Raw genomic sequence first — 22,713 nt, forward strand, 5'->3', positions numbered from 1 at the left:
TAAACTATTTTACGTTAGTTATTATAAAAAATTATTATTTATTGTTATTATACAGGCGACTTTAGTATAATAATATTGTAAAAACAGTTTCTATTATAAAAAATTTTTTTGTAATTGTTATATACAAATAAATTTTTATTTTATTTCAAACTATTTTGTTGCTAACTGAGATATAAAAAAGTTACTGCAATTACGTCCCCATCCCGTTTTATGATATTTGAGAAACAATATATTTCAGTGTATAAATGCAGATAGAAAATCAATAAAAAGTTTTTATTGGAAACTTTATAAATTGGTTTATGTGGAATGACGTAAAATATGATACTGCCAGCGATGTGTCACTCGTTGTGAAAAGAGCTGATATAATTCATAGTATGTTTAAAAAAATGCGAATATTTCATGCCAGACACTGTGCGGCAACAGAAAAAATTTTCCTTCATTGTTCACAGAAAACAAAAATTTATAAAATATTTTTTTACTCCAATTATAAATAAATTAAATTTTACACCGTTTCGTTTCGAGGATTTTTGTCATTATACATTTATACATAATTCATTGTTCTATAATATTTGACCTTTCTGAATTTAAAAATTGAAATTGTTTAAAATATCTGCTGTAAAATTTAAAAATATGTGCTTACATTTATGAGGAGCATTATTGTTTTAAAGGATATTTAGTTGAAAATTAATTTACTTGAGTTGACTCAAGATCATGTTAAGATAAAGATTTGAGATATTTAATGCCTAAGAAGTTTATGTGGATTAAATCCAGTTCGCAAGCATTCAATATGGCGTTGCTTATGCATATTCACCAGGAAACTTGACTGTAAACAACCAGAAGGTCTGCCTAGAGCTAATTAACTAGCATTGTAAACAACCTGTAATGTCTTAATTTACCCGTCCTTCCGTCTAACTAGAGATTCGGTCATGTTGCTTCAAGTATTATCGTTTCAATATCCCATTAAATTTCCCCAACACTTATCCCTTACCATTATTTATTATTATTGTACTGGTTCTAAATAAAAATAAGGAGCGAGAAGGAAAAAAAATTATCCCGTCATGGATAAATTACATTTTTTCATCCGAGCTCTCTTTGGGCAAAAATTGTGCGAAGTGTGTGCTTCTAATGGTGATAAAAGTGTTGGAAGACAGTAGAATTAATGACAGAAATTTATCATCAGAAAGAAACTAGAAAATGCCATAAGTGCTTCATGGGAACTTACGGTCTTTAGAATAAATCAAATTTAGAAAGAAATCCTTTATAATGCAATTTACAATCTTATTTAAGAGGAATATTCATTAAAAACAAAATGAAATGCACAGCTAGAGTGCACTTGAAAGTACATTAGAGAATTTCTTTCTTATTTACAATAATTATATTATTAGTTTTATTAATATGATAAAAAATTACTCGATTACTGTAATATTTTCTATAGTCTCCCCTATAAGGGGAATGCATTAAAACCTCGATCACTTGGATTGATATAACACAACACAAAAAGGTGATTTCAAATGAATGATTAACTTACTTCAGATATCTCACGTTAGTTGAAAACTTTCCCTAAATGAACTTTGATACATATGTATATTATAGTTAATGCCAGCTCTCATATCAGATATTTATATATTATATATATCTCAAAGAGAATTTGCAAAAGGGAACCCATTTAGAGTTCAAATATTTGAAATTTCTGAATAGCATTCAAAGACAAAGCACATTATACAAGTTTTTAATTAAAATTTGTGTTTGACTTGCAACCTCTAATAATAAAGCAATTGCCATTAATATTATGTATTATGTATTACATTAGTGAGAATGTTACTTTTAATTTTGGAAATAAAAAATAATTATTAACATAAACCCTTAACGAGTGAATAAAGCAAAACTTTGATAAAAGACTATTAATTATATTTCATTCAAATCGAACATATGAATGACATTTACTCATCCCGGTTGTCATCTCGCAATGTCATCTCAAAGTGCCAACAAACATAATTGCAGAAGAGTAGAACAGAATTAAGTAAATTTTAATTCAATAATGGTGTTTCGCAATGATTTGTTTAATAAAAAAACATTGTTTTACTACAGTAGACATACATATATTAAAAAGAAAAGACTCACCGACCGCAAATTTATTTCCTTTGAACCAGTTAAAGTCTAAAACATAAACAAAAATTAAAATTTTAAAAACCATTAAAATATTGACAATAACTACTGATAAAATTGTAAGAAATTATAATATATCTTATACAAAAGTGTGCGAAATACTGTTTGAAATTATGACTGAAGTGAAAAACACGAGAATTAAATAAATGCTGTTGTTTTCATTGATTGCAATATCATAATTGAGGGGGCGAAGTAGGTAAGTGGAAAAAGATATGGCAATATAGAGGAATACATTTCGCTGCATGGGGAAGTGTTTTATTCTACACCGTCCTGTGTAAAATATTATTGCTTTGCTGACCTATTTCGCCAACTGACCCCGATACTGCGGGGCAATTCTATACACCATGTATCGCAGGAGAGTTCATGAGATTTTTTACGATTCTGCAAACCCGATGTTACATTTTCTCCTGGTTTCGGCCTTTTTTTATGGTTTACGACTCAATTTCAAATGAAAAAGAGTGGATTATGTCATGAAATTTACTGTACAAGATTAAAAACCTTTTTTCTAAATTGTGCATACTTTTTCAAAATATTTTTTAAATAAAGCGCAAGAGAAATAATTCCTACGATACATTAAATAATAAATTATTTCTTATATTTGTCTATTCAAAGTAGATAATACATTTAATTGAAGGATACATTTTTTATTATTCAATTAAAGTCAGACAAGATACTAATTAACACATTTCTGATTTTATTAAAATTTTAAAATAATATTAACGATAAAGAAAATAAATTTTTTTTAATAAAAGTAGTGATTATCCTACTCTGCTGCTGCCCTTCCTTCATTTCTTCAACTTGTAACAAAATATCGATTTACTCTTCGGGTAAATGATAATTTAGCAGCAAAAGATAAATTCTTTTCTTAATATTTTTTTTTTCATTTTAGAAAAACAGTCATTTTTAAACATTAGTTCATTTTTTAAATATAAACGACAAATTAAAGAAAAAGTTTGAATTTTAATTTATAAAAAAAATATGAGAAAAAATGTCGGTAATGTATCATTCACTTTCTAATTTATCCAAGTAGGAAATTTTTCAATTTTTTTCAACTTCTGGCAGGGAAGTATATGAATAAAAAATTAAATACAACATAAAATATAAAAGATTTTGGTAAAAGATAATAAAAGATGAATAAAAAACCAACACCTCATTAGAAATTATTTAAATGAATTTTCGTGCTATATTTCCATCGTTTTATAGGTTTCGTGTTTGTTGGACATTTAAAAAATTATAAAGATATATTTCTTTAATTTATATTTGAAAATAAAAATGTTGTTTAATGGGTAGAATTATCAGACCACATATTGTTTTAAATTTTAATTAAAACTTTTCCAAGGAGTGGTTAAACTTTCAGTTTAATTATTATAGAATAATAAATTAATTATATATAATTTATTTATGTTAAATTAGCGACCCATTATCCTGAATGAAATGTCATTTAAAAAAATTGCCGAAACAATTTATATATGTTCAAAAAAGAAAAAAATTATTTCCGCATATAAAAGAAATGGCATTTCCGAAATGACGCGCTTTGTATAAATTATATGTATAAGAATAAATTATCCCCTGGCCTTGAAATAAAATATGCTGAACCATAAATCTATTTTTGTTAAATTAACATACATCTGTGATGAGGTGCTTAAATATATACGTGCGAGCTTTCCTCCTCTCTCTCTCTCTCTCTCTCTCTATACTTGCCATGAAAAATATATTAGAAAAGTCAATGATTTGAGATGATGAAGCTTTAGAAAGTAGACCAACCTCTTTTTATTTTATTTTCTTTTTTATTGAACATCAAATAAGTCAAAATCAATTTCATAAATAATTGTAATGCAAGAGTGTGCACGCTCATGACAATCCAAAATTAAAAGTGTTAAATCTTAAATTAGAAAGAGTCCTTAAGCTAGCCCTAAAGTGCTAAAGCAAAGAATTATAAGCTGTTAGTTAATAAAATATAAAACTAGTGAAATGTTCTAATCCAAAATGCAAGAGAAATGGGAGTAAAAGCAGAGAATTATTTTGAAATTTATCATTTGAAATCGTTTTTAAACTCAGCCAATGTGTTGACTTGACTCTGAGCAATATAAGGTCAAACCGAGGGCAACATTTTTGCACCCACCAGTTATATCCAATGAATATTCAACAAGACAGAGTGTGCGTTTTAAACCGAATAACGTATGATTATTGTTATATGTATATGTATCCATAAACATCTATTGACGTGCGCTTGTTATAATTGTTAGGTATTCATTATGGACTTTTGAACAGAAGAAATATTTTTTCATTCTCTTTCTAACCAAATTTTGATATCGATCAATAACTCATTGTTATGCTACAGCGAATTGAATTTTATGTATTTTAGAGCACAACTTTTAGTCTCTTATTGGAAAATTTGTCTTCTTTTATTGCGTGAACGATAGGTATGCTTCTTGTACAAAGGAAAAGGTAGTGTGCAATCGTTTGGAATAAAATAATCGTCTTCTTTGCCGGCATTCAAGAAAAGTTACAGGACATTATATGGATATACAAAGATACGAAAACGCATATTTACGTTTTTTATTTATTTATTTTTTCATTTGAATTTATATCGCTACTTGAAAATTTAAATACTTGTTTGAATTGCAAATTCTTGTCAAATGCAATATAAAATTTACTGACTTTTTTTTATAGTTGACTCAGTTTTTAAATTGAAAAAAGTTTATTTAGATATTTTAATCCAGTATCTATACCTATCAAATTTCGATTTTCCAATGAAGACTTAAATACATTATTAAACTCGTGTAAGGGGCGCTCTAAACTAGAAAATACAATCAGTTTAAAAAGATTTTAACATAAATGAAAGAGTCATCTTGGAAATAATCAATATATGCACACGGGGAAAAAATATTTCCTATATGTTATTCAGAGGGGTGAATTTTAACGATGACAGTAAAAATTATTGACGAAGTAGATGTATGTATGTATGTATGTAGTAGTTTATAAAAACATCAAAATTTAGTGTCAGGATTTTCCGTTCAAAATCATCATAAAATAAATAATTTATCATACAATGAAAATGTTAATCACAGTTTTCTATAATAAAGAAAGAATACATTTTATAATTTTGCTGCACTGGATGAGTAGCTCAATTTTTAGATACATTAAGATAAATTTTCTGTCTACAAACATCCTCTTATTGCCAATATTGGACCAAGGGAAAAACCAACATCAATTGGCGAGAACATTAGTTATACATTTTTTACGAGATTTGTTTTTGCCAGAAGAGTTATGGAAAACTAATTATTGTAAATATTGAAGACAAGAATATTTCACGCACGTTTTTTGTTTTTCGTGTAACGTGTTTAGCTGTTATTATTGTGCTATGAATAAAAGAACATTAATCATAATTCTCACGGGGGTTTAGCGACTTTGGAAAGAAGAGCTTTTCAGTACATGAAAATGATAAGTTGACTAAAATCCACGGTCTTTGTGCGCGCAAGGATTATGTGCATGAAGGATAGTGAGAAGGAATGCATAAAAGTGTCACGTCATTTGAAATTCATATATGTGACGGCGAATTGTCTAAGAGGGTTGCCTAGTTATGGCTTTGGGGGTATTTTTCTGTGTAACAGTCAGTTCTGAAAGAGCCATTATTCCGCGGGAAATGCCTGTGACTCAGAAAATCAGCAGCCACCCCTCTTCGACTTTGCTGCTGCACAGCATCCGCAGACAAAAAAAACTAAGAAAATTACATTTTCATACATCATTAATGATGAATATCGTGTATCTTTAGAATATTGTTTTTATTCATGTTTAATGTAATTGTCTACAAAACAAATTATAGGCTAAATGTTTCCCTCCGCGTTTCAACAATTTCTCATTTTTTTATTGAAAGTTACGACAAAAGCGTAATCTTTATTCCCCTATGCAAAATATCGTGCTGGTAGGTGGCGGACAACTTTGATACGTTCTCCATCTTGGATTATTGCACACCTAGCGCATAATCATTATAAGCACGCGAACTATTAAAACTTGTTGAAATTAACGTCTTGGCCATTCTTCTTCCCTTAAATTCAATTATTTTTTATTTAACACTTCCTCAAGGGGAGTGCAATTTCAAATAATTCACTTTCCTCGCACTTTAATTTTCATTAAAAATCAATTAATTTTCAATAAGACGTTCCTGGAAGCGATTAGAATCTAGAAGAGTACCAGTAATGGGAAATTGAAAAAATGATAGTTGAAAATGAATCAACATTTTTGTATTGTAATAATTACTTATTGTTGAAAATAATTAAAAAGAAGTAGAAGAGTAGAAGAGAGGAAGAAAATATGAATTTATTTTGAAAAGTCGATTTGACTGTTCGCATACTAATCCAGATTATGTTGTGACAGTCCTGGCGCAATTATCTACTGAAAATTAGATTAGGCACGTTTCGAAGGTCTGTATGTATGGGAGTGTGAGACGCACCCTTGCCCATAATATCCTACGGGACTTCCCTGTTATATGTTGAACGCGTGCGCAAAACCACGTGAATTGTCCTGATAACGGCGAGCGTCGAGACGCTCATTTTAGTATCGGCCGTAACGCCGAAGCGTCGCCATGCATGTGAACGAATTCTACCCCTTATATTTAAAAACGCGCGCGCGCGCGCTTCTTCATTAACAATAACAAATTTTCATTAACGTGCACAAGTGTTTTCTTAATTTTATCACTAAAACAAATTCTATAAACTTCCCATGAAAACATTTTTTTAAATACAATAATTTAATTTATAAATTAAACAAAAGCAAATGTTTTGTAAATAAAAACAGACTTTTTAATAGAAATTTAATAATTTCCCAAGTAATTGTTTGCGACATTTGTAGAATTCTCTCAGAAGTTGAATACCTCGTTTTACAGTGTATAAAGCGACTAAATTCAAGTTAAAGACCACCGGAATTGGTATAAATTTCGAAGTAGAAAGTAACTCGGAAAGTAAGTAAATTTAATACTCTATAAAATAAGAGCAGAAGCAGGGACTAGGTGCAATGTTAACTAGTAGGTAATGAAAAAAAACATTTTTTTATACTGCCGTTTTGGAATAAATCTTTTGTAAAAAGAGAGAGAAAAATTTAATTTGAATCCGCAAGCGATGTTACGGAAAATCCCAAAATGTAATATTTTTATATTTTCCCAACAATATAGAATGCAAGTTTATAATTTCCTTGCAAATTTGTACGTGACTTTTTTTGTGATATTTCTTGAAGTAAAGTTACGAGTTTGCGTATAATGTTATCAAGCGCCTCGTCTTCTACCGAGAGTATTTTACGATAGGCAATCAAGTCTTTTTTCTTTTCACATTTTTGTTGTCACAACGAATTTGGCATAAATATTTAATTGTCTCATATTAACTTGAATACATTATACAATAAGCTTGACGAGCGAGCTTTCAATCAATTATCAAAATTCTATATACTAACATGGTAGAAATCAATTAATCACTCAGTTTAATTTAAAAATAAATAATTATTTAATTACTTGGTTATAATAATATAAATAATTTATTCCAGAAATGATGAAATTTTTTTTTTAAACCATTTATAAGAAAAATGAATATTTATGTGCAGTGAGGTGTGAAACTTGAAAGAAAATGTGCGATGTCGCGTGGCAGTGATAAAAGGAGCGTGTGAATTTCTGCGGGGAACAAGTGGTGGAAATCTGCATTCGATGACTACATATGCAGTTCAGTGACTTGCCAATTATCTGGAGAAAAAATAATAAATAAAGAATGGAATTCTTCATTTTTATCATTTCTTGCATTTTCACCATGTCCACAGGTTGGTTTTTTAAATTTACAATTTTATTTTAGATTTCAACAAATATTCTCAATTTATATTGTTTTGAACATATAAAAAAATAGGAATTTCATTATAGAAATCTATCTGAATTGACCTAATTTCGTGGCTCTTTATTTTCTCAATCAATTATAGAAAGAAAAATTGAAGGCCAATTTTTAAATTAAATGTCAAAGTGCAATTAATTTTTTTTCATTTGAGTTTATTAAATTTCTTGACTATATAATATCCATCTAATTTATATTGATATGATAAATGAGTATACTTATAGTAACTTAATTCGAGAAAAAGGGTATTAATTTTGCTTTAAGCACTAGAAACTCAAAAAGAAAAGAACCGAAACTTTTTTGAAAATTGCGGTAATTGCTGCAAATGTGTGTAATAATAAAATTTATCAGTTCTGACATTATTTTTAGAATAAAGTAATACTATTCTAAACTTTGTTTGAAAAATAAAAATTTGTTCAACTGTCCCGATAAAACATTTGATTAGATCGGAAAAATTGTTATAAAAGGAAGAGAAATTTTTATTTATGAAAAGGAGAATTCTATTTACGGAATTGGAGGAAAAGAAGAGATAAAATCTTGTAATATTTTCTCTGCAAGTTGAATGCGAAGGAAATTTATTAAATTGCAATGTCACCTCATTATATAGAATATGGATCAATTTTATTTAGAACAAAAGAAAACCAGTCAGAGTGGTAAAATTGTCGACGAATCCATTAATAACTAGCCCGAGACGGTATATACTTATGTATATCGAGAGAATACACATATATATTCGTCGGCAGGATTAAACTTGACAGCCCTCTCTGTAAAACCGTTTAGTGGCAGCTGTATCATTTCTAGTATTTTTACAATCATTTTCCATAACAGACTTATTCTACCTGACAAATGCACTAATTGGATTACATTTATTCCCTTTTAACAAAACACATTCCACTTGATAATGGAAATTACTATATTTTCAATTTTTCTAATCTTGATAATAACAAATTTATTTATAATTGATCAAACGAAATTTCAAAATTTTTGAAATACAGCTGAGCAAAAAATGGCTCATGTTATTTACTTCATTTTGTAGAGTGTGCGATAATTTTTCAAGAATTTGACACGGATAGTAAAGAGACTATAAACATTTGCATAAAAGTTCTCATCGTCCGCGATATGTATACCTATGTATATGAATTCTGAAGAAAGGATATTGCAACAGTAATGGAAAAATCGAATAGAATCACTTTTATAGCATTATTGTTGTCACTTTTCAGTTTTCATAGGTAAGCAAAAAATTACAATTTCAATTAGATTAATATATTCAACCATAAACTTTATATTACATTCTTATTCAAAGAAAAAAAATAAATAAAAAGTAAACTTTGTCACTATATCACATCAGTAAATTCACTAAATTCAATATTCTTGATTCACAAAAGAATAAAAATTTTAATATTTTCAATCTAAATGATCTTAGTAAACGATTATTATATAAGCGCAAAAAATGTTAGTTTAGATAATTAAAAAATATATTGATGAATAAATAAGTTTATTGATAATGCGATGAAAGCATTTCATTTGGAATGTTTATGTAATAATAAAATATCGGTCGAAGGAGATTATCGATTGAGACGTCAAATGTGAGCTAAATGTGAGTTGTCATAAGGGATAATAAAGTGAGTAAAAGAAGAATAAGGAAGAAAACTTGTAGCAAATACATATATATATACATTCCTTTCAAAGTAATTTCACCATCGTATGCCAATGTCACGCGAAGCTTCCCTATAGCCATGACATTTGCTGCACTTGACCGTAATCATGCAAAAGTAATCGCACTCTAAAAAAAACCTTCGAAAGCTGCAAACATTTGCGTGTCAATTGACCATGAAAGGAAAAATAATTAGGTGATGTTGTGTGTTTGTAAAATTTTATGCAAATTTTCATTCTTGTTCCTTTATCCAAAAGAAATAAATTTTATATCAAGGAAAAACTTAAACTTGACACCCATTTTATAAAAATTTAATTATTCCCGCTGCAATTCAATACCTAATAATCGAAAAAATCCAAATTAATTTTAACATTTCTTCTTTATATTAATGAATAAGTTGCTTTTAAAACATATTAGAAAGACATGCAAACAATATCTTTAATTAAAATTTACCTGGCATTCAATTTAATTAAATTAAAAAAGGAATTTTAATGCGGTATGTAATTCTGTCACTTTTTTAATTATAAAAAACTGTATTAAAATGTCGAGTAACGTCAGAGGCGGATAATTAAGAGAATCATCTAATTAAATAAAAGCAGACATTTTGTCATGCACCTTCAGCACATCATCAATTTGCTTTATAAATAAATTTAAGGGATGATACAACAGAATCAATGACAAGCAGTACAGTAGAAATAGAAATAGAAATATGAAAGAGACTAAAAGAGACTAAAAGGTTTCTTTTTTGAAAATACAATGATAAACATGTTTGATTGGAAGGGTGGTGCATCAGTTAATCCAATCGTACCTCGAAACACCAGCAAAGGTTTACCCTCGCCTCGTGGCTTTTGACAAGGGTTTGAACACCTTATTGCACCAGTCACGCCATCATTTCTCTAATATGGTCACGTACTGTTACTGTGTTGTACGATCGGCGAAATTTATATCGATTATTTCTACATCAGTCAACCTCAACTCTTGTTTCGTTCTCGAATTAACTGACAGCTGCTTTTTCAGTTCATGGAAACATTTCTGATTTTAATTAAAGGAACACATGTGTCCATAAAATTTTATGAAATTGACAACAAGTTTTCTGAAATCTCGTATCGATTCAAAATCGATAGCCACAGTAAAGAACCAGGAGCAAATATTTGCTCAGGATAATGACATCGACATCGACACCGACATCGACGTCGACGTCGACAGACTCGTACACTTTTGAAAATCCTCATCTTATCAAGGCCTCTCTGTGGAACGAGTTGGTTGTCCCATTGAATAAAGTGTGATTCGAACTTGTACAAAAGCGATAACGATGTTGCCAATGGCATCGAGTACAATCTCTCTATTATTCGAGTGCCCGTAGGTTGCTCTAAATTCACTTCCCACGAGCTGTCTTATACATTAAAGGCGTCTTTTTCAATTTAGATATTACAAAATCTCCATTGAAATAGGAACGAGCCAATATACGTATGTAGAAAAGTCGCACTGTCGCAAATAAGAGGAAACGTATAAAAATAAAGCTAAAGCCATTCCGCGCCTCTCGCTATCCAACCAATCTGATTGGTTTATCACATCAAGTCTGCTTTTAAATCAATGTCTATATTCACGATAGCCTTATCTATAACTCGCTCAATATCACGTGACCTTTTTCCTCTGATCAAATATCCTTCTCTACCTTTTCTGTGAAACAACAAATTTAATTTACTTCTTTTCTGAATCAATGCACTTGAATGTTATCGTCAATGCAGAAATCGAGATGAGTGACGGACGATTAAATATTTCAGAGGAAATGAAACTCGTGTCAGAATTCTTTTCTTATTCTTTCTAGATTAATGGACCGCAAGAGAATGCCGTCGGGAATATATTGGCAAGCGCATATAAGCATCCTTAATTTATTATTATTGTTTGGACTCAAATTTCTCTTTGTCAATAGACCACCTTTAACGAGGCAAGGAAATTCATTATTGCCCCTTATTCATTGATTATTTATTGCCATTACTAATTACGCCTGTAATTTTATTATTTTGATTACACACTTTATTAAAATAAAAGGTATATTATATTCCAAACATAGTGTTATTGAGAAAAATTGTTTCTTTTCTTTTTAAGATAAATGTTTGTGCATAATAAATGAAAAAATTTAAAAGTTGAATTACAAAATTTGCATACTTTTGCATATATGGGAGACTAGAGTGTCATTAATCAGAACGGGATTTAAAAGGCTCTGAGGCTTGTGGTGATTCTTAATCAAAACCGGAAGTGCATTGTGCACGAACTCTAGGGCGATAACGCACACAAGAAATCGATTTTTTCCATAACAATTTAACGCGTTGGTAAATAAAGTGCATTAGAGCAAAAAACATTCTCTACTTGTAAATATACAATGTTGCGCACTGTCGATATCGATTTGATGCTATTACAATGTTCACTGCCCAAGTTACGTTAATTATATATATATATATATAGATATATATAATTCAACCCACATTTATTATTGCTTCGAAGCATGCGAAAAACCAACTAAATAAGGAACTTATTGAAAGTAGCAAAAACATTTCATTTTCATCATTAATTCCTTCAAAAATAAATTAGCAAAAATTAAAAAATTATAATTATATTTTAACAAATATAATGATTTTTATTAAATCAATAAATCACACCATAAAACAGTTTTTACGTGCTTAATTCCTTTTTCCCTTTGTATTTTATAACATAACTGAAAATTCCAAAGCGAGTCATAAAAATATCATTTTACGACCCTGAATATTACTCTTCCTTTTATTCGAAAGTTAATAATAAAGTATAATAATTCAATTTTCAATATTTTTTTGTTTATTAAAAAGCTTGAAAATTTTTGTCAATAATTTGTCACACCTCTAAATTGTAAATATAAATAAATAAATATAAAATTTAGCTCAAGACTTATTGCTTATTGATAATCTTGAAAGAAGACAAATTTTGATAAGTTTTCAAACAAACAGATTGAGAAAAATGTTATGTCAAATATTTAAAAAAAATATATAATTTTTCAGTTTGTAGGTATCTAAATAAAATTTATTGCAACCTATTGTTCTTGTTCTATTGTTCGAGTGACACTAAAATTTTAAATCTGACGTTTTCGCATAAAATTTTCATTAAATTTAATATTTTTTTACATAATCTTCTATATATTATACATGTGTGTATAAAATGGAAAGAGAGCGAACTTTTAATTAAGTATATGCAAAAAAAAGTAAATACAACCTTAAAAATTTTAATTATTCTGTATGTTTTCCTCTAAAAATATTTGATAAATAAATTTTTGAATTTAAGAAAAGTTAAACATAACCTTATAACAGTGAAGAGTATTTAAATTAAGATAATAAATCATATAGACATTAAAGAAAAAAAAATTTTACATGAAGCAAATATTTAAAAAAAGATGGTTGATGAAAATATATTGTTTAAAAATAGCACGTGAACAATGAGAGAGCATTAAAGTTATTTAATTAACGATAATACTCGTAGGTTTTAATAAAACATGACATTTAATATTCGGGTTATGAGGAGTGGTTAAAAATCTCCTATGGGGAATACGTTATTCACCTACATTTTTTCACAAATACACTTTCATGTTTTTCTCTTATTGTTACACTTTTGAACAAATACAAAGAAACAATCATGTTGTAAATATTTCTCTAGGGATTCTCTTCGGAGATGAATGAAAAATAATGCGTGTTTTTAATTTTTAGTCTTTTCTTAATTTTTTATAAATTAAAAACTTTTTTTTATCTTAATATTTATAATAAGAAAAAAAAATTTAATTACGAGAAATAACCGTTGTTTATTAACAAAAAAACATAATGTGAAATAAATTTGAATGCACGAGCGGTAGTAGTGGTTAATATGATATTAATTTCTCGTTGTTGATAAATTATTGAATGCAAATCCGAATTATGCAAAATATTCTAATTGAGATCCATATGTGGGACAGTGGAATGGTCGATTCACTAAAGAGAATTAATAGGAAAATGTCAAGTGCAAGATACAATGAAAGTTCCATGAATTTCGAAACACTATATATTATTTTAACAAGAAAACAAATTAAGACTCTTCTTCTGTCATATGCATAGCAAATTTAACAATTATAAAACATTTATTAAATTTAAAATCCCACGCATATTTAAATGAAAACTTTTCAAAATAAAAGTATTACATACTTTTTTATATTAAGGATAAATAATTTTTAAATAAAAGTGACTGGTTTTACTGCAAAAATATTTGAATTTTTCAGATTTGTAAATTATTAAATCTTATGATTATGTGCAGTTTTACAGATAATTGGGCAACTTTTAGAAGCTATTAGAGAGAAAATATCCTTTTAAAAAATTTGCATGTGTGTGTGTGTGAAATCAATGACATTTGGAAATTGGTGCGAGTGTTTAAATTAAATATGTGTGTACGATAATTGTTGACCATGTCAGTTTAATAGCACATCCGCGACATTACGCGAAATGTACACTGATCAAACACACCATTCCAAGTAGTGTATAAAGAATAAAGAGAAGAGAGACAGGGTTTGTGCAGGTTCTACTGTCAACACGCCATCACTTTGTAATGTAACCTTCTCTCCCACATACTATAGTTTAATGGGAGATACCACCCCCTTAATATCAAGGTGATAATTACAATGTGGCGTGCACTTCAATGACATTCTAATTACACAAAGTGTCATATCCTTATAATTTTATCATTATTATACCCTTAGAACATTATTGTAATTTAATTAATCATTTCACATTTTTTTATTTTTCATTTTTCATTTCTTATTTTTTATTTTTTATTTTTATAGCTACATAGAAAATCTGTGTTGATTTCAATAAAATCATAGTATTTATTTTTAAAATAAATATAAAAATATCATCAAATTACTTAAAGAAAACCAAAAAATTTTCAATTTATTCTTTTTCATTGAAAACTAATGTTGAAATAAATAACCTCTTAAATAAATGTCTTCCTCTTCAATTAGAAACAAAAATTATGCCTGATTAAAAAGTCAGAATTGATTATCATTCTTCCATTCTCACGCAAACTTCTATTTACACGACCTTTCATGTGAACTTGTTTTATTTTGTCAATTTAATAACCTGTTAAGTAAAAAACTTTACGTGTTTCAATATCAAAATATTGTCTCATCTCCATGTAACGAATTGAATTTCTTCTTCTGTACACTATACATATTTTTTGCGAAAATAGATTTAAATCGTTGAGAGCAGTCATCATCGCAGTGAAACGAGTCTGGCTTCGGTCAGACGCGCAGCAGTGGCAAATTAAAACTAACTTGTTTAACACTTGCATTATTTTCGTATTAACTTCTTGTTAAAAAACAGAAAACTTTTTATAACCTTTTACCATTATGAATAAACAATATTCACTTTGTAAAAAACGTCACCACTTTTAAATTTGTGTTCTTTTGAAAAATTGCATATGTCTTTTTAGGTTTTTAAGAAACTTTTGAAATATTTAAATAAACTTTCAAAAAAATTGCTTGTCTTTTCAAGTTTTTTTCTATTCAGAAATTTTTATGGACAAATTTCAATGTTCATTTTCAAGTTTTCAACGTTATTGAAGATTCGTAGAGACCAGAAAGAAACTAAAAGAATTACTGAAATAGTTGACAGAATATCTATAATATGCCGTGGACAAAATTAATAAAACCATTCACAGAAATAAAAAGATGTAATGCCTACTTTTTTTTTGGTGTAATTCTTTTTTCATATATGGTGTGTAAAAAATGAAAATAAGAAATATCACGCGCTTAAAAATGATATAAAAAGAAGAACTTAAAGAGACGTAAAACAATACAATAAAATGTCAGAAGACGAGGTTTTCATAAAAGTTTACGTTCACAAGCACCATTATTTTTGAAAACTTGACGTAAATTGAAAATAAGTCTGATATTTTAATGCAAAACTCTATACATATTGAGATGAATGTTGTTTTTTTAGACATAAGAAAATATAGATTAATGTAATACGACACTAAACAAGTCTATCAACAAAACTTTCTTTTAAAAAAAGTCAACATTCATATTAAAACATATTTTATAATTTTTAATCTCAATTATATCTGGTCTTAAATTTTTTAACGACACAATAGTTTCGCATAAAATGAAAATACGTTAGAAGATAGTAAAAGTGAAGCAAAGTTGAAAAGTGGATCGTGTCAACTTTAGTGTTGATTAGGTACTTGCACCTTATTGCTAGTAAACTTCAAACTATTATGGTCTCTATAGTCTTTTAAACAAATTCATATACAAGCAATAAAAGACCCATTAACATCAAACGGCGTACTAAATTGAAAAATGAATACACAACAATATAGTTTAAATATCCAATTTTATACTAAACGATTCAATGTGATTATCAGTAAACTTGTATAAAGAGAAACAAGACAAATTCATTAAATGTAATAAGTGAAAAAATTAGTAAACCTACGTAAACTTACGTGCGAGGAACATTTGAATTTTTAGCATTGCAGTTCAAGGGATCACGTACTTGACATTATTCGAATCTACAAAGTTCATTTTCTGTAAAGTAAAACCGAGGAGACTTGGCGTGCAAATTTAACGACTTGATAGTAGAACTAAAACTAGAGTAATCGCCTGCATGTCTCTGCTAAAATTTTAAGGCTGCATTTTTATTGTGCATTAAAAAAGTTTTTGACATATCAAAAATATTTCACTAAAGTTTATACGTAATAGGTACTTTCGTCTCTTACTTTTTTCCTCAAATAAAAACAAGTTTACAAATGACTTTTTATATTATGTTTTCACACTTTCCGAAAACAAAACAAAAAAATCATAATAAAACTTTATTTAAATAAAAAATGTTTATTTTTTTGGAAAATTTCTATTGGTTTCGATTACTATATTTAAAAGAGTTTTGATTGAACTGATTTAATCTTATTGTAATTAACAAAAGTGTGTCAAAAATTAGTAAATTATAAGAAATTTTACAAATAAAATTTCTATTTTTATCGCAAGCATAATAAAAATGTTTCAATATCCGTTTCAAAGTCAATAATTGAAAAAGGTCCAGATTGAGTTTGCCAAGAAAGCGATTTCAACATTTTTTCATGAAATTATAGGAAAATTAGTAAAATAATCGATAAACTGATATTTAATCAAGATTGTTTGTCTCGATTAAAATACTTCTTTTCTTCTTAAATATCGATAATATTAATAATTTCAATGAAAACATGAAATGTACACCACAAGCGTTCAATGTAATTTAATTAATTCTCACAGCATATTATTTAGACAAGAAATGTTTGCCGATAATCTCATATTTAGCAAATTATTTCTTTTTACTTGGCCCAGTTCACAAGCAAATTTGCTTTATCAGTTTACCCTCTAAATTTGATTAAATTAAAAAGAACTAATATTAATATTTATTTTATCCGTTTTGCACGAAACAGTTGATTAAAATATCGAGTTAAAGTAAATTTTTGCCAATAGTCAATAATTATGAAGTCACTTATTGTTAGTTCTGAAGTTGCCATTAAAATTTCGGGCCCCTCTTACTGTATACGATTGACATTATCTTAAGACGAGGAAGCTCTTCTTTTCCGAAAGGCACTTAGGATCAATGCTGAATTACGAGCGCTGTCTGTCAAGTTATCAGGACCTAAATATAGTATCGCTATTTTCGTATTTGGCTTCTCGTAAAACATTGAAAAAAATAGTTAGAATATAGCCCATCCGTTAAGCCAAGGAAAGGCAAAATTGAAAACGCCGTAAAAATAGTAAAATATATTTATATTTGTATAAGAAGAAAGTGAAAAAAGGAAAAACTGGGGATAGTAAACAGAGAAGTTCCTCTTTTTTTCCTTTATTTTTTTTGTTATTCACGAGTGACATGTGCATGCAGGTGTGTCGGCTTGTGATATATGCATTCACTCTTGTATGCTAATGTCTTTCTCACTCTCTCACTCTTATTCTCTTTTTCTGGCCAGCGACCTTTGTTATAAAAATGCAAAGAAATATTGGCATCGTATATTTGCAGACAGACAGTGTCGTCACAGCGAGCGAAAAAATTGCTCCAATTTCCTATTTATTCAAGTGAAATTTAAATGTATTTTCTAGAAAAAAGCAATTAAAGAGAATTTTCATTTTTATAATAAATATTCTCCACATTTCCCGTGTCAACAAATATGCGTCAATTATGACTTATTTGCAAGGAGGAAAAAATTAATTAAACTTTATTTGTATTAGAATTTAATGTTTTTCAAAAATGTTCTCCTTTTGGCAAACAAGAGGAAAATGCAAATTATAAATAATTGGTAAACACTTTTACTAATTGAGCGAAAAAAGTTTATTATCAAATAATTATTATTTTTAGTCAATGAAATTGTATTTGTTGAATAAAAAAATTATTGATTCGAATTCAAATTATTTAGGTGAAATAAATTTAATTTTCAATTTGAGAAATAATGACGAAAGTAGGTATATAAATAGGTATAATTTTATCAATTTTCTAGATGAGAGGGAGAGAAAAAAAGAAAAAAGAAAAAAGAGGAAGGAAGGAAAAGTTTTTAGGATGCTTCAAGTGAATAGAATGTTGCGATGGTAATAAAAATAGTTGGCAGCATAGAGTTTTACTATTAGAGGGGATTGAAGGCGATATCTATGACTCTTGAGGGATCTTGAAAGTACATAGGGTGATATGTAAGGTTTTCTGTCTATGGGGACTTTTATAGGGCTGCACGCATATCGTATTCAGGTCTCTGTTTTCGGGAATTGTAACTCAATGTCCAAATAGGGTTTCCAGAAACAACGATCTTTGCAATAAAAATATTGACTGGGACAGATTCTTGCGTTAATCTATTTATCTCAATAAATTGCTTTATAATGCTCTCCACTATTCAACCTTCTTTTACACTTTCTTTTTTAATTCTTTTGTCTTCAAAAATTCAGTTATTTAAATTAAAAACTTTATATTTATTAAATATTATAAATTTTTTTTTTGAAAGAGACCTAAACGGTTTTCTTTTCTGGAATAATTCATTTTAAGATAAATAATAAACTGTAATTCAATAATAAAAAATAGATAAAAGTTAAGAAAAAAATGCATAATGGACCAAAGGTGATAAAAAAAAGCACTTTTCTCACTCTAAAATAACATTTTAAATTGTAATCTCATTGAAACAAAAGCAGTGATAAATTATTTTCAATTTATTTGTTCGAAGACTAAATAAATTTCTTATTCTCGTAAAATATTTTTTTTAGATATATTTCACTGAATGCTAAACACTGACAAATTGTTTCGAGTATTTAGACAAATAATCCTGTATTCAAGACAACTGTAACGAATCTGAGTGTCGTGCAAGGGCCAAAGATATATTGCCTTTAGGGCGTGTATAAATAGAAAAGAATCTTTTCAATAAACCGGAACTTTTTCCATGAACTCAATATTCTAGTTCATTTTCCAAATTACTAATGCGATTTTTTACAACAAAAAATCTTGGGGATATTTCCAAGAAACTCTATATATATATATATATATAATAAATGTCACACAATTACTTTTAGTACATCAAATAATTATACATAAATTTTAAATGTTCATAAAATTTACGATAAATTATTCAACTGAATAAACAAAAATAAATAAAATACAATTACAATTTTTTCAATTAATTATACCAAATTTTTAAAAACAAAAACACTTACCTAAAATATATATAATTTACGTTCATTTCATTATCCTCAGCTCCTAAAAAAATAACAAAATAAATCTTCGAAAAAGAGTCAAACAAATCATTTTGAAAACAATTTTTTTCGAAACGTTCAACAATTTTTAGATTATGTTTAGAATATTGGATTGTTTTTTTACAAGGTTTCTAAAATTTAACTGAATTCTACTATTCAACAATTATTTAATCAAACATAAAATTTACAAAAAGGACGAAATTAATAAATGTGATGACAAAGTACAAGAAATACCTCATATAATTAGTATCAAAAAATATCTTGAGGCTTATAACGTGCACAACCGAGGTAAAGTTTCTTGCAGTATCACTTTGGCGAATTAATAATAATTTTTGTCCGAATTTAACGAAAAATCAATTATCTCAATTGTTAAAAAACTTTTGATTGACTAGAGTTAATAAAAATATGAAGAGAAACTCTCCACTTTTCACCAATAAAAGGAAATATCGCCATTTTATACGCAAGCAAACAGATGATGCCGAAAATGGCGAGAAACTACAAATTCACTAATACGCATGTTCGCTCCTCGCTCCTCGTATTAAACAGCCAATCAGAGAGTATTTGACGACTACGTTAATCAAATAGTAATTTGCGCGCTAATTTCGAATATTTATTTTACAATCATTTGTAAAGCTTTATTTATTTATAAACAATAACATTTTAAAGTATTTATTGAGAGATATAGTTAAATATTAATATTAAATTAAGTTTTTTTTAATTTCAACATAATCTTACGTAATTATAAAAAAACCAGAGTCAAATTAGTTACATATTATTGTCATTGTTGACTGTTGTTGACAAGTGTTGACAAGCAAAGTGTCCGTGGACGCAAAAGCTGACGATTTATTGTTTTTAATTTTTCACATTTTTCAATAAGTTTTTCCCAAAGAAAGTGAATAGTTTCTGAGTTAAAATAAAGAAAAAGCTTTAATGCACTGGAATTAATATTTTAAAACTCTTATTCTCATCATATTAAAATTTTATTTTACTTTTCATATTTTTATATAAAAAAAATAACCTATAAATTTTCATTTCATACGATAAGTATTATTTCTTTATTTATATTATAAGTTATTTACAATTATTATTCAATTTTGTTTTTCAGGTCCTTGCCTATTTTAAGAGAAAACAAAATATTATTTAAGAAAAATCAACCATAGAAATTGTTTAAATATGGAAAAATTTCTGTTAAACGTAAACGTCAAGTTTCTACTCTCTTTGAAATAGAGATTTAAGAGTTAAAGATTTAACAAATTCACTGCCACGGTTTTTTAATATTGAAAACCAAAATTAGCACATAGTAGTAATTACTGCAGGCGTTAAATTTTTAAGAAGAGTGATAATGACAATTTAAAGCCATATTAGAAACTAAACGAAATGCATTTGCAATTTGTCGCATGAATTATGAATTATAAAAATAAAATACAGAGTATTTTATAACATTTTTCTAAGAACGAAAGTAGAATTTTTTTCTATTTATATCTCTAATATCTTTTAACTGACCTCGACTATTTGGTTTACATTATTGTTTTCACTTGAATTTAAAAAGTAATGTTTGTAATAATATTTATCATTGGGGAGGGAGGGACTTGTGCTAATGCTAATATTTAATATGAATGTTTATGATGCTGTGCATCGACAATGAAAAATCTGATATAAAACACGATACAAAATTTTTCGACTTTATAAACCAACACGCAAACTTTGATTAAAATTAACTGCCTTGTAAATATCGATTTGATGCTCACCTTGATGAATGTTAGGCCAATGTACTGAATTTAAGAAAAATACATTTTTTACCCATTTCTTGTGAGGGTTTAAAAAGTTTTATTTTTAAACTGAAAAAAGCCAACAAATAATTATCAATTACTTCTTAAAAAGTAAAAATTATTCTTGACATTTTTTACCATTTTAGAATTGCTACCTTTTTAAAAAAAATCAATAAAGAAAAAGAATGTAAAGAATAAATCTCGCAAAAAAAGAAAAATATGTATTCTTTTAAAACGATATATTATATTTTCCAATAATGTCTATGTACAAAAAGAAATGTAACTCAAAGATCATGAAAAAAATCAATTTGTTTGAAGATTGGGAATTTTTTTTAAAAATATTATTGTTTAATAACATTTGCAATTTCTTTCCTTGATCTTCTAAAGTGTCTTCACAATTTAAAAGTACTCTTTGAAAAAGCCAAAGTTATGAAGTCTTCTTTCATTTTAACGTTTCTAGAAATTCTATCTCTTTCCATTTATCGTGAGAGAATTTGAATATTCTTTATTGTAAAAAAATGATTTAATTAAAATTGTTTCTTTTTAGAAAAGACTATTAATTTTACATATAGTGAATTTAATACTGAAGCTGAAAGTTATGTGATATATAATAATAATAATTATAATGAAAATATTGGAATTTCCATTCACCTTGATATTTTGTTTTCTAATGCAAAGCCAATTGAGAATTATGAATTAAATTTACTGAAACTAGAGGGATGTTTGAGAACTATAGAAATTCCGACACATTTACCACTACTGCATTTCACGCTGGATCTTCCGAACTAAGCACTTGGGATTTATATGAAAAGCGTAACACTATCGTATTGTTCGGTCTAGTGATTTTCAGAAATATTGTTCATAGAAATTCCAATCAAAATTTAAATATCATTTTTCGAGGCAATTAAAAGTTTTACATATCAGCAATTCAAGAAATTGCAAAGGGAAAGGTTTTAGTGTAGTTTAAAGTTATTACAATAAATATAAAGAGGTTTTACTGTTTCAGCACTATACTTTCCACAATCAGACTTAATACTCAGAGTACCATATTTGGTTGACAATGGAATTTCTTTGAGTTCGGATATAAATTTATTTACTGTCAGACTGCTTCGAAATGATTCATCAATTCCGAAAGATTCAAAATTTCTAATTGTATCACCACGAGAAAAAATTGCCTCCCTCGATTCAAGAAATGGAAGTCTCATTCTACATGCATTGCCCAAAGGAGGTAATTTTTTTTCTTCAAAATCTGAACTGAAAAACAAATTTATTATTCTTATCATTTACAGTTTAACAAAAGTAATAATAATGATAATGAAACGAATTTCTTTTCTTTTAAACAGGAATTGCGAGTGTCATAGTTATTCAAGCAAAAGAACGAAATGGAGATACTGCATCGTTAGAAATTAAAGTGCAACCAGTTCTAATTGAAAATGGACGAGTTAATTGTACCGATTTTATAGAGGTAATTTGAAAAATATGCTATTACATACAACAGTATATGAA

At 27.7% G+C, this 22,713-nt stretch overlaps 1 protein-coding gene and 1 long non-coding RNA gene across 3 annotated transcripts in view; one reads left to right on the forward strand and one right to left on the reverse strand.

Moving 5' to 3' along the window:
- Nucleotides 1–2,125: 2,125 nt before the first annotated feature.
- Nucleotides 2,126–20,021, reverse strand: LOC122499447. Its single transcript, XR_006301327.1, has 3 exons — nucleotides 19,673–20,021; nucleotides 19,400–19,442; nucleotides 2,126–2,157 (listed from the first exon to the last, which is right to left on the reverse strand). It is a non-coding gene; the product is annotated as an uncharacterized LOC122499447 (long non-coding RNA).
- The window catches only part of LOC122499437 (proto-oncogene tyrosine-protein kinase receptor Ret), a 28,086-nt gene continuing 12,111 nt past the window's right edge, over nucleotides 6,739–22,713 (forward strand). The window contains exons 1-4 of one of the 2 annotated variants that reach the window (XM_043607794.1): nucleotides 6,739–7,193; nucleotides 7,759–7,968; nucleotides 22,214–22,435; nucleotides 22,551–22,672. In XM_043607794.1, the coding sequence (XP_043463729.1) occupies nucleotides 7,920–7,968; nucleotides 22,214–22,435; nucleotides 22,551–22,672 (393 nt within the window). In that variant the 5' untranslated portion in view covers nucleotides 6,739–7,193; nucleotides 7,759–7,919. The remainder of the gene's footprint in view (nucleotides 7,194–7,758; nucleotides 7,969–22,213; nucleotides 22,436–22,550; nucleotides 22,673–22,713) is intronic. The other variant, XM_043607793.1, reaches the window with a different exon arrangement.

This window comes from Leptopilina heterotoma, unplaced genomic scaffold, assembly GCF_015476425.1.
Source record: "Leptopilina heterotoma isolate Lh14 unplaced genomic scaffold, ASM1547642v1 Lhet_167, whole genome shotgun sequence".
Classification (NCBI taxonomy): Eukaryota; Metazoa; Arthropoda; class Insecta; order Hymenoptera; family Figitidae; genus Leptopilina; species Leptopilina heterotoma.